This window comes from Chinchilla lanigera, unplaced genomic scaffold (genome assembly GCF_000276665.1).
Source record: "Chinchilla lanigera isolate Chin_1 unplaced genomic scaffold, ChiLan1.0 scaffold00069, whole genome shotgun sequence".
Classification (NCBI taxonomy): Eukaryota; Metazoa; Chordata; class Mammalia; order Rodentia; family Chinchillidae; genus Chinchilla; species Chinchilla lanigera.
Genome location: NW_004955470.1, coordinates 5,066,800 through 5,080,315, shown reverse-complemented (window position 1 = coordinate 5,080,315; position 13,516 = coordinate 5,066,800). Strand labels below are relative to the sequence as shown.

Sequence of the window (13,516 nt, the reverse complement as noted above, 5' to 3'; positions counted from 1 at the left end):
CTAGAGTGTGATTGGCTAGAGTGTGACTGCCTAGAGTGTGATTGGCTAGAGTGTGACTGCCTAGGGTGTGATTGGCTAGAGTGTGGTGAATTTGCCCATAACTCTGTTGACCCAGATTTATCCATGGGCCTTTTAGCATCACTTACCTCATATTTTCAAATTGCATTCATGCACCAAAATGTGTTTTTTAGGGGCTGGGGATTTAGCTCAGCGGCACAGTGCCTGCCTGGCAAGGTCATAATTTTGATTCTCGGTACCAGAAAAAAACCAAACCAAACCAAACCAAACAAAAACAAAACAAAACAAAAAAAATGTGGTTTTTATTATTTTGCAACTTTTTGTTACATAATTTAAATATCTGGTAATTTGAATCAAACTGCTATAGTTTGTGCATTTTAATGTTAAACATCAAATCCATATTGACATATCATGAAGGGTTGTTGAAATTAAATCCTCCCCTCTTGTGTAGGTTAATGCCTCAGAAATTTTCAATTTCCGGATCATGGCTGTTGAGTAAGAGGATAGTAAATCTCTTAATGCCTTACGATTTTGGAATTATTAGTTGCATTTCCAAATAAGGACTAGATTTCACTTTATTCTGCAACAATAACATGTTTTTTTTAAACTATTTAGAAACATTGTGATAGACAGAAAGCCAATCTGCGAATTCGCTTCAGACCTTCCCTTTTCCAACATGTTGGTCTCCATTCATCACTGTCTGGGAAAATTCAGAAACTCACGGTTGGTGGTTCAATTTTATTTTCTCATGGATGTACAATTTGTTGTTTAGTGTGTACCTGTTATTTTTCTTCTTAAATATAAATGCGTTATATGTTATTCAATAGCATACCTGTCTTTTTTTCTAGGATAAAGACTACATGAAACCATTACTTCTTAAAATCCATGTAAATCCACCTGCAGAGGTATCAACTTCCTTGAAGGTTTATCAGGGGCACACACTGGAGAAAACTTATATGGGGGAAGATTTCTTCTGGGCTATAACCCCAAATGCTGGAGACTACATCTTGTTTAAATTTGATAAGCCAGTCAATGTAGAAAGGTTGGTGACTATTGAAATATATTTGCTCTTAGAATTTAGATTTTTCTTATTCATGGTGTGATTGATTTGTGGTAGAATGTCTTTTTGTGCCTAACAGATGTAAGGAGACAATGGGTTGCAGATGTTGGATTATAAATAACATTTAATGTGTAATATCATCATTTAACATATTTGGTAAATTCTGCAGGTATTTCTGGACTTCTATTTAGCACAATTTTTAAGTACTCTTATTTAAAACTTGCTCAAAATCTCAAATTAGTTTTCATATCCTTATTGTAGAATATCTTTGAGAACATCTTCATTTTTAAAATTTGACTGAGCTAGGTGATTAACTCAGCAATTTGGTTAAAATTTAACATACTGTGACCATTCTGAGTCAACGATTTTGCAAATACTAGATTATTGTTAGTATACCATGGAAGAGTTTACAGTCCTTTTATGTTTTGCAGCATTCACGTTCATTTTACAAAATTTAGTACTTTTTCTCCCTTTTTAAAACTTAATAATCATGATTCCTTCAACTCTTCGGTTTTGGGTGTGTTTTCCAGACTGCACATAGCATACTTAATAAAATGTAGCTCTCTATCCTGTGACATATATAGGAATATCCATTGATCTTCTGTATGCTGATCTTGTATCCTGCTACCTTGCTCTACTTAATAGTTTTAGGAATTTTTTGGTAATTTTTTGAGAATATTTTACTCAACCTTGTCATCTACAGATCAGAACAGTTTTATTTCTTATGTTCCAGTCTTTCCAATCTGTCTTTTATTTCCTTTTCTTACGTTATTATCTAGGCTAGAACTTCCAGTACGATGTTGAATAGTGGTGGGGGGGCATCCTTTCTTTGTGCTTGATCTTAGGGAGAAATATTATTCTGTGTTTGGCTATTCACTATACAGTTAGCTGTCGGGTTTTATGCATGCTTATTATCAAACTGCACAAGTTGCCATTCTGTTTCTAGGTTTTCTGAGTGAGTCTTAAATTTTGTCAAATTCATTATCTGCATCAGTTGACGTGAACATATGATTTTTCTTTACCTTGTTAATATGATTGACATTGATTTATGTTTTTAGTGTCAGGCCAGCTCAGTATCCCTAGAATACACTGGATAACAATGTGTAATTATTTTTATATATTGTTGACTACGTGTGCACATATTTTGTAATAATTTTTGTGTCCATATGTATAAATTGTATTAGTTTATAATTTTCATTTTTTTGTACTTTATTTGGGTTGGTGTCAGGTCGCTTTGTGAAATGAATTGAAGAGAGCTTCCTCCTATTTTTTGGAAGAGATTGTGTAGAGTTGGTATTGGTTCTTTACATGTCTTATAGAATTCTCCAGTGACACTGGAGATGCGGTTCTGAAGATCTCTTTTGGGGGAGTTTTTAAATTACAAATTTAATTTGTCTTTTTTTTTTAAATGAAAGTGATTTATGTGAAGGTGGAGGACGGGAAGAGAGGGAGAGAGAAGGAGAGAATAGACATGGCGAATTGCTACTCTAGAGGAGGTCAATAAAATTCACTTTGAAAGTGAATAACTTGTGGATTTTTTGTAAATCTAATTTTCTTAATGGTTGTAGGGCTGTTCAGATTATTGGCATTATCCAGTACTTTATCCCCAACCTCTTCCCCCTTCTGAGACTCCAAAGACATGACCGTTTGTTACAGTCCCTCAGGTTCCTAAGCCTCTTCGTTATTTTTCTTAATCTGTTCTCTCCCATTCTCCGAGCTGAGCAATTTTCATTGTTCTGCCCTCATAGTGATCGTCTCTTACCATCACTCCTCCACTTTGCTGTCGAGCCCATCCCTTGAGTTTCTGCTTTGGTGTGTGTGGTTGTAAAATTTCCACTGGATTCCTTGTAGTTTCTATGTCTTGGAGACTTGCTGATTTATTACTTGTTTCAAACATGTTAATGCTTCCTTGTTGAAGCCTTTTTATGATGGCTCCTTCGAATTTTTTTCCCAGGTAATTCTGGTGTTTCTGACATCTTTGTGTTGATGTTTGTTGGTTATCTTTTTTTTCTTACTCCACTGAGACTTTTCTTGGTTTTGTATAATGAGTAGTTCTTGCAGACGAAAGCCTGGGCATTGTGGGTGTGCTGTCCTGAGACGCTGAGTCACGTGCAGCCCTCCTGCGTTAGCTGGCTTCCCTGATGCGGCTCGGGTGGAGGAGAGGCGCTGCCGTCTCCTTTCTGCCTTGGGGGGAGAGGTGGCTTTCTGCTTGTCCCTTGTTGACCCCAGAAGAGGCAGAGGCCCCCCTTCTTTCTGCTGGATGGGTGGGGTGCTGGCTCCCACCTGACCTCTGTGATGTCACCCTTACAGCTCTCCCTGTGTTCTCCACCGACATCGCCCCATAGGAAAGAAGGTCTCCACTCCCCATCCAGCCAGAGGGGGTGCAACTCCGGGCGGGAGTGAGGGGGTGTGGAGTGCTGTGTCACAGCCGGGCGTGTAGCCCCACTCAGCCTTTGCGGCTGGGGGGCAGGATGGGCCACACTGTTTTTCTGTCATGTTGGCTGGTGTGAAGCAGTCATTGTGTAAAACTTCTTTCCTCTTCTGATCTTTGGGCTGCACCAAACAGTCTTGGTGTGGGGCTCTGACATCTGCCCCTGGGCCGTTTCCAGGTGGCTGACATCTCTAGCTCCACGTCTGAAATGTATGAGGTGAAGGAAAATCTCAGAGCTCATCAGCACATTGTTCCTTGGATTCCAGAGTCCTTAGCCAGTCTGTCTCCCCTCAACCTTCCACAATCTTTCTTCCCCTTTCAGTACTGGGGAGTGAACTGAGGGCCTTCTCATTAAGCTCCATCCTCAGCCCTTTTAATTAATTAAGTAATTAATTTTTTGAGACAAAATTTCACTAAGTTGCTCAGGCTCAAACCTGTGATCCTCCTACCTCCCCTCCCCGAAGCAGAAGTTCCCATGAGCACTTTACTTCTGTGTTTGGGAAAAGAAGATAGAGGTGGGGCAGATGGACCATCGAAGAGTCTGCTAAAGACCTTCTGTGTTAGAAATAAAAATTTTTTTACAGCAATACTTTCACTTTTAAGCTTCTCTGAGATAATATTTATGTGAGAATACACCTATAAATTGGGGTCACATTGCTGGTAGAACACATTTCTTTGAAAGTTATGTTTATGCATTTTCTCAGTTTGTGGAAACACCTTTCCTAGGACAGAGAAAGGGAATCACTTTTTGATTCCCACAATTCTTTATTTGCTCAGAGGGGACAAAAAACCAAACTTGTATTTCTCAGTATAGATACGAAATGTTTTCTTTTCTGACACTGTGTTCATGACACAAAAGTCTGAAGAATGAGGAGAAAAATCTCAACCCCGTGGACACCGCTGTGGCCATGCTGGCACATTTTTTCTGGGTGTTTCTACGTGCTTTCTACTTTGGCTCACAGTCAGGATGTGATTTTTCAGTGTGCTCTGCCGTGAGTGTTTTAAATGACGTAGACGCTGTCATTTACTTTAGTGGTATTCTCTCCAGGTGGTGGTGAAGTTTTCACTGGGCGTAATCACAGGGTGGACGTCTCTGAATCGGTCCAAACTCCAGCTTATATTCGTGCACGCTCTCCTCCGCAGTGGCCTGCCCAGCCCCGTGCTTTGACCACCTTAGCGAGAGAGAGAATGCCCAGTTGTCCCGTGACACCGCTTTCCCAGTTAAATGTGCCCTCCTAAACTGTTGGAAGTTTCCAGTGTGGGGTAGAAAGAGCCCCCCCTTCTCAGGATGTTCCCGTCCTCATCACGTGTGATTTCTGCCACACGTACCTCCTGTCACACACACTTGGCTGAGGGTCTGAAATATGCAGGGTGCTTTTCACCAGTTCCTCTGAATTCCTTGGGACAGTCATGCGTGATGAGCAAAGGTTTGTACTTTGAACAGAGGAGACTCAGGCGTGGGAAGCTCATGAACCTGACCAGAGGTGAAAGCTCTTGTAACGAGGGACCCAGGTCTTTCTAACTTCTAAGCCTGCACTTTCAGCTAGTCAATGTAACTAAATTTAAGTTAACTTTCCATGGATACATCTGCTGTCTGTCCTCTCTGGCTTACACTCTTACCACACTACAGTGAATCATTGGTTTTTAGAGTGTCAAAATGCAAGAGCTTTATACTCAACACCCAAAGAATTTTCTAGATTTATCACAGTGCATCACGTAATTAGTGAACCTTCAAGTGGTTTTCAGTAGTGACAATAGAACTACTCAGATGTTTGGAAGAAGTTAATTTAGTCTCACTCTACTGCTACGGAAAGGATTCATGGATGCCCCGGGGAAGGCCCTCCCTCATCCAGATGTGCTGTGCTTCGGGCTACTCCCAGCCAGTGGTGTTCTTACCCGAAGCATTCCAAGCAATAACGTGAAACCACTGTCATTTTCAGTAGTCGGTTAAGTCTGAGGTTACATTCAGCAGCCGAGGCAGTGACGCTGCCCGCTGCCCGGAGGGATTGACACATTGCCCGGGTGGTGCCCTCAGGTTCTCTGCCCTGTGCAGAATCCGCGCTGAGCACCTCTAGAGTCCTGGGTGATTTGAGCTGCTGGAGTTGAGGTCATTTTCTCGCATCCCGGTGAAACCGAGCCTGACAGTATTTTTATTCTGTGTCCTTGTGTTCAGTTACTTGTTCCACAGCGGCAACCAGGAACACCCGGGAGACATCCTGCTCAACACAACTGTGGACGTTTTGCCTTTAAAGGTACTGCTGTCCCTTCACTGGCGCTCCCCTGAGAGCCAGCCCTAGGGGCCTTGGTTTGAAAGGAGGTGAGATGCTGGTGAGATGAAAGAAAAGCCTGCTTACTTGTAGGACTCCACCTCTGGGTAACATTGGTTTTTGTGGAGTACACTGTACCTGCTATATTGGCCCGTTTTCCTTATTCATAGAGATGGCCTTCGTTTCATTTTCTGTTGGGAAACAATGCGAAGTTTGTGCTATAAACAAATCATCATTTTACTTTAATGTTTACTTGTTGTTTGTATTTTGAGCCCCAAAGTACTACGTAAACATTTAACACCTGTTGATAAATGCACAAAATTTTATTGATCTATAAATGTTAGGTTTCTTTCATGTTACCACAGTGCCTTGCCTCCGTATTTATTTTTTCTATATGGTTTTCAATAGGAAGCGATGCTCAGTTAACCTAGTATCTCATTTCCCAACCACTGTTATATTATGCACAAATTCAGATGCTCATTTTAAAAAAACGTTTATGGATAAGTGGCAGCTCAGTTTTCTTTTTTAGAGATAGATGGGTCACAAATGCCACTTTCATTTATATTAAGATGTCTTAAGATAAATTTATTTTAAATAAAATTTCTTGCACAATTAATATTTTTGTTTTATTTTAGAGCGCAGGTTTGGAAATAAGCAAAGAAACCAAAGACAAACAATTGGAAGATGGCTATTTCCGGATAGGTAACGTCTTCTTGAGTAAAATAGCCTTTCTTTTTCTAGACTTATTCCTAAAGTAATTGTAAGTGCTTCGCAGACATTAAGCACGTTGAGGGTCAGAGTTCCCAGTGTGCCCCTGGCTTTGCGTGTTCCTGTGTCATTCTCACCCACAGAAGCTGTGATAAGAGTTCATTCAGCAGTTCCTCATCCTCCTCCATCTGCCCTGTCCTTGGTACCACTCACGGCAGGGCGGCCCTCCGCTGCCTCTTGCTGTCTGTCTCTGCCTGGGTGGATTCTGGATGCCACAATCTGCACTTTGTGTCCCTGCCCCCCACCCCAGTGTCCCTTCGTGTCCCACTGACACTGGTGGCCACCTGGTTACCTCCTCTGAGCATCCATAACACTGGCATTTCTTTATTTCTGTTTTTTTTGTTTGGTTTTTTGTTTGTTTGTTTGTTTGTTTTTTCATACCGGGAATTGAACTCAGGACCTTATGCCTGCCAGGCAGGCGCTTTTACCACTGAGCTATATCCCCATCTGGCATTTCTTTATTTACCACCGTGATTCACTGCCCTTGCCTGTGTAACTGCAGGAGCCCCACCTTGGGAGTCATGCAAATGTTCTCTCCTGCCTCTGAGGGTCCTGAGTCACCTTGTGCGGGTGCCATGTACCCTCGGTCTTCAGGGAGGGGACCGCGTCAAGCTGTATCTGGACCACTGCAGCTACCACTGTGAAATATAAAAGTAGCAAGATGGACCTGGGCAGACATCTTGGTGACGTTCTGTTATTGGGTTCCTTCGCTCCCACCCACCTTCATCCTCTTTTCCTTTCTCCAGTCCTGAGCTGCTTTCCCTTTGCGTGGTCACAGTTCTAGCCATTTTCTCTGCTGAATTGCTCTGTTATTTTTCCTCCTGATCAATGCTCTGGTGTCCAGGATCCGCTCACACCCCCTAGTGGCTGGGAAGCAGAAAGGGAGCCAGGAAAGAGCCGTGGTCCCAGTGTCTCTAAGGCACATGCAGGGATCCGGCTTCCTCCTGCTAGGCCTCCAGGGGCCTTGGGAAGGCTCTGGGTCTTGGGACGCCGCTCCAGATCTGAACTGGATCCACATGTGTAAATCCCCTGATGCAGCTGCCCCTCCTCTGTCTGTCGGCCCACGCTGCGGGCACTGTAATGAGGGACTTACTAGACTCAGCTCCACCCCTGTGCTCGCCCTGGGATTCTGATTCAGTGAGTGATTGTACATTTTCGCTTCATTCAAACAAATTCATGCTTTTCATAGTAGTAAGCAAAAGAGAAAAGGTAAGTGAACCTGCAGGTCTGCAGGACAGATGTGTTTCCCTGGCTTGCTCTGGAGCAGTTTCCGTGTCAGGCACTCAGCTATTCCTGGACAGCATGTGCCTGATGACCCTGCTGACTTCCTGTGGTCTTGGTGGATCGAGGGAGGTGTTTTCATGTTTGGGCTGCCTCCTAGCTGATCTCTAGAAGTGCACATAAAATTAGCTGAGTACCTGAGACATTTATTACTCCTATTGTCTATCAGCTGTGTAAGTTCTAAGAATATGTTCTAGATTATCAAAGTAGCATAGGAAACTGTGACTGTAGGTGAACTAGCTCTGCTGTCACTTGAAGAGAATGACCATCTGCACTATCGACTCATCAGTACTAAGAATCAGGAAAACTTGCAGATTGTCCCACTGGAGGCCTCGTATAACTAACACGCTCATCCGAAAGGAAGATTCTGCTCCCTTACCTCGTAGTGGAAGAGGGTGTGAAAGGCTCCAGGGACCCCTCCCTAGCAAAACAACTGTAATTAGTGGTGATTATTTTTTAAAAAGCACAAGCTATGGACCTAAAAGCTCTAAAGATTATCCCAAGGGAATACAGCACATGGAGATGCACCAGTTCCGAAAGGCCCCTAAATCTCAGTGGTGGCCCTGAGGCTGCAGCGTTTGGGTGATGAGCTGCCCCGTCGGCCACGACACCCGAGCTCAGTGGGATGGGGGCGGAGCAGGCCCTCTCTCCGGGTGTCCGCGCCCGGCTCTGCAGGTAGAGCGAGGCGTCCAGGCTCCACCAACCTCCAGTGCTAAGACACACAGGCTGGCACAGCGCGACAAGGATGCTGGGTGTGGACACTGTCGCCCAGCTCACTTGCCCCAATGCACGGGGAGAGGGAGGCCGAGAAAATTGGGTGCTGCTGCCGTAACTGGTGCTCTGCTCATAAAGCGGGTGTCACTGCGGGAGAAGGGGCTGCAGTTCCTGCCCGATACTGGGCCGTGGTGGGGAGGTGTGGCCAGGGAGGAAAGGCAGGCGAGAATTACAGTTGTTTTGCTAGGGAAAGGAAGCTCTGGGGCTCTTCCACAGGGCCTGACTTGCATTCCACAGAGCCTGAGGAGCGCCCTTCTAGGGGTGCTCTGGAGCACAGTGGAGATTTGGGCGGTAGCTACACACAGGCTAAACTGGAGCCCAGCCGGAAGCTTCACAGGGAGACCCCAGGAGACAGGTAGCTCCTTCGAGCCCTCTTGGGTGGGAACAGCCACGAGGAAGGGCCCTGCCCTGGAGCCTGATTGAATTGGACCGGCTACTGGCTGCAGGTGTTGTTGACCAGGACAGACGGTCAGCGGCAGGGTGTGGACTCCCAGCGCTGAGGTGGGGTCGGTCTGAAGAGTGGCTGTCTTGGGGGAGAAACACTGGGCGAAAGTTAGGAGCGGGCAGAAGACCCTTCTGCAGAGAAGAGCGGACACGATCACCCCGTAATCTCCCCCTCCACGTTGCGCTTCTTTCCTACCTCTTAGTGCTTGTTGACCACACCGTGGGGTCGAGGACAAACACTAATTTGCAGCGAGAATGAGTGCACATGGTTCTAGACACTGTACGGACCGAGCCCTGTCCCTCCTCTGGGCTGTCCGCCAACTGCTCCCTAGTGGCCGGACCTGTAATGCTTTCTGCCCTTTCAGAAATGTCCTGTGCCCAGTGAAAAATATTTGTACACGCCGGCACTAACGCAGTCTGTGTCTCTGTTCTGTCTCGTTTTTTTCACCAAAATACACAGATACATACAGGACATGAACATTTAAAAATATTTTCAATATTTTGATGCACAACAATATACAAATACAATCATGAATATCTGCACATTCACATCCAGTTTAAAATTTGTCCATCCAGTGTCCTCCCCTGACAGCTTCTTTTCTACCCAAAGGCAAGGCAACCCTCTTCTGAGTCCCGTGCTTTGAAAATGTGATACACATGTCACTCTCGGGTCTGCAACTTGTATTTTTCTCTCACTATGGTGAGATTCACCCATGGGGCTGTGTGTGTGTGTGGCTCATCCCCTTTCCCCTTTTCAGATGCTGTGCACATGTGTGAGGGTTTCTCTGTCATGTACACTTAGGAATCTTCAACTGTGATCTTCAGCTTAAGCTCACTCTTTTTGTTTAACTTTCCATTGGTTATTTCGAATTCCCTGTTAGCATACAAGGGCAGGTCAAAACCTGCAATGCATGTTTAAATAAAAAACTTACTACAATAAAAGACCCATTACCCTTAATTCCCCTCAAAATCCTCCCCCGACTTTGAACACACTTCCCTATTGTACTTGACACTCTGAAGCAGTTCTGGGGCTCCTCTTGTGTTTATGAGGTATGATTAACAAATATGGTGCATGCAGCTGCTGCGTGCCGTCCCGCAGAAAGATGGCCTTGTAAACTTCACAGCGTGCTTTCGTTCACGTGACTGACTCGCTTGGCACCATGTAGCTTCCCCAAAGTCAAAATGACTGTGATAGGTTAATATTTTGAATCAATTCAGGACATCAGGGCAGCCACAAGTGCATAACTAGACACTCATGAAACAGGACTTCCACATCTGCTCCAGAAAGTGACAGGAATAGGAAGATAAGTATATTAAAAGTCAGGAGTATTTTGAGGAAGATTGATGGCAATGCATCTTTTTAAAGTAAATTTTTTTTTTATTTTTAAAGAAAGTAGTACATGAGAAGCAAACAAACAAAAAAATAGAACAGTAGCAGCATACCAGTATCACGAACAGAAACAAATCAAAGCAAGAACATGCAAAGTGATACAGGCTCTGAAGACAAATTAATATAAATCAACAGTGGTTGTTACATTGCATATCACTATCCTCAACTACACTGCTCAGATTATCAGATGTAAGAATGAAAGATTGCTCAAACCATTAAAGAGAATAAGAAAATAATTCTTAAAACAGTAGAGATAATACAGAGTTTCACTAGACAAGATGGAGTTCACCATTGTAATTCTATTGCATATTGTTACCTTCAGATCAGTTGCTCAGTTAAAGTAACTTCTTAAAAAATTAAATATTCACATATTTTTCAGTCACATCTTATAACTTATTTAGCCAGTTTTCTAGTGATGAGCGCCTGTCCTGTTGGCGATCTTTCGACACCATACACACGTTCACACATAGGAGAGTAGCTCAGGATATAGCTGCAGAGTGGAAGTTTTTATGAAGCTGGTTATACCGTCTGGTAATTACTTTTCTAAAGAAAAGAGATCAGATGACACTGCTAGATACGGCATTTGTTAAAATGTTATAAGTTCCACAATATTTTTCTCTTCTGAATCCCCTGCATTATTCAATATTCAATAATACTTTCTCTGTAGCATACAACCCCTACCCCAGTCCAGCAGCAAGTGTGGACAAACTTGCATGAAATTTTTAAATGGTTGGGAAAAAATAATATATTGTGACACGTAAGATGATATAAAGTTCCGTTCTGAGCATCTGTAGTTTTATGGTGTGAGCCGCGCTGCCTTGCTTATATGCACCGTCTGTGTGTGCTTCCGTGCCAGCCGGTGTGAGTGGCTGCAGGTCAGGGTTGTGCTCGCCTGGCTTCGTGCTGCCGCTCCTGCCCTGCAAGTCACAATGACATGTCTATATTGGATAGGTTGCAAGTGCTGCAGCTGCCGCTAAAGTGTGACCTTTTAAATTATAAGTGCTTACTCATCATGTCAAAACAAAAAGAGAAGACTTTCGACGGTGTGCTTTAACCCAGTGGAACATGGATTATTTTTCAAAATAAGGTGTCAAATCATTGGGGTTACTGTGCAGTTATGTTACTATTGGTGTACATTTCTACACTGAACACTCCCTGTAGTATTCCCCACTTGGAAAAATTAGAAAGTTTAAAGTGGCATGTCTCCTCTCCAGCAGAAGTTTTTCTCAAAAGTAAAAAATGGAAACAAAGCTATGAAAAGTGAGTTTCCAAGTGGCTTAGTAATCAAGCAAGAAAGCAGCAGCCATGAATTAATTGAATCATGTTTAACTGCAGAGATGTGGATACAGAGAAAAATAATCCTGTTTAAGATGAGGAGGCCGTCAGCCACAACTGCTTGGAGAGTTGAGGACACTGGCAGTAATATCAGTAGTCAAGAAGCAAAATCTTCTGAGCGGTCTTCTTGGCTCTCGAGTTGACAGAAGTCACTGACACTGCTCAGTACTTGTTTGGAATCAGTGCCAAGGCTGCAATGACTGAGCAGTTGGGCCCATGAGTAGTCTATTTGGAACAACTATAGACAGGAATATTTTCACGCAGGTTAAGAAAGTACAAATTCGGGCTGGGTCCAGTGGCACATGCCTGAATCTCAGCTACTCAGGAGGCTGAGGCTGGAGGATCATGAGTTACAGCCCAGCCTGGGCATTGTAACCAGACGCTGTTTCAACAACAGCAATAAAACATTACAAATTTATTACAAACTGAAGCAGAATCTGCTAAGATGTGTTGCAATGAAATGGTAAAAATGGTTGAGTTGCACTGATTTACAAATCAGTGGTGAAAATACATGGTGTTCAAAGCCTTATGGTTATTTTATTATCAGCCAGGTACTTTGCAAAAAATATTTGTATTTGTCATATATTGTTGAACCAAAGTGTCAACAGTGAACTGTATTTGCTTTTATGAACTTAGCCATTATTAGTTCAGAGAATTTTTGTCAGACATAAGAACTGACTATTCTGACTTGTTCTACCACAGAATAGTACAGTGGCTTAGCAGTGATAAAGTTTTACTAGGGTGGTTTTAGGCTGGGGACCAAGATTGCAATTTCTCTGAAAGAGAAAAATTGCCCTCAACCATTACTGTCACTTTGAAAACTGGTATAGGCTGCAGACTTGTTAATGTGTCTTCATGAATTTGACCAAAATTACAAGATAAAACAGTGCTTGTATGTAAAACTTATATTGCAGTTGTTTTGGTGACAGCAACATTGTTTGAACTATTAAGTTAAAGTTCTTTATACACTTCTTATGCTGTCAGAAGTTAGGAGGCAGAATTTCCATCCTACACACATTTATAGTAGATACACAGAGTCCACCACAAAATGTATACATATTTCAGGAAAAGAAAAACTTACATAAATATTTGAATGCACACCAGACACTTACTCATGATAAATTGACTACTTTGTCCACATGCATGTTAGGATTTTCATGTCTCAATAAATTTAGTGTTAAAATATTTATATAAGTTTTTCTTTTTCTGAAGTGTATATACATTTTTGTGGCGGATTCTTTATTTTTCAAGCCAAAACTGCAGTTCCACCAACAGTTTTGGACCTTAGTGCAGATAAATTTTCCATGCTTCAGAACCTACCTGTGTGTGCAGAGGGGTGAGGGGCGGTTTGCACATAACCTTCAGTTAGAAATGACTCATCTGTAATGTAATAAATGATATACTAGAAAGTGAATCAAAGAGAAAAATCTAATAGAATTCCATAAATAACTTCAATGAATGTGTGCCATTGAAAATTCCCTGTTTGGAACTTGACATTAGTATTTGGTCGTACCTACACTGTGTGGGGACATTCCAAAGGTCAGATATATAAAGTGTCATTATAGATGAGCATCAGGGGCTGGGGATTTAGCTCAGCGGCAAAGCGCCTGCCTGGCAAGCGCAAGGTCGTGAGTTCGGTTCCCGGTACCGGAGAAAAAAACAACAACAACAAAAAAAACCCCACAAAAATAGATGAGCATCAGCAGATGAACATGTGTGCTGAGTTTTGATAATAGAGAAACACTAAT

At 42.9% G+C, this 13,516-nt stretch overlaps 1 protein-coding gene across 3 annotated transcripts in view; it reads left to right on the top strand.

The window, feature by feature from the left end:
- Mgat4a (mannosyl (alpha-1,3-)-glycoprotein beta-1,4-N-acetylglucosaminyltransferase, isozyme A) overlaps positions 1-13,516 on the top strand; it is a 128,565-nt gene that overhangs the window by 108,706 nt on the left and 6,343 nt on the right. For 2 of the 3 annotated variants that reach the window (XM_013522736.1, XM_013522737.1), the window contains 4 exons: positions 634-741; positions 867-1,060; positions 5,683-5,761; positions 6,412-6,478. In XM_013522736.1, the coding sequence (XP_013378190.1) occupies positions 634-741; positions 867-1,060; positions 5,683-5,761; positions 6,412-6,478 (448 nt within the window). The remainder of the gene's footprint in view (positions 1-633; positions 742-866; positions 1,061-5,682; positions 5,762-6,411; positions 6,479-13,516) is intronic. The other variant, XM_013522739.1, reaches the window with a different exon arrangement.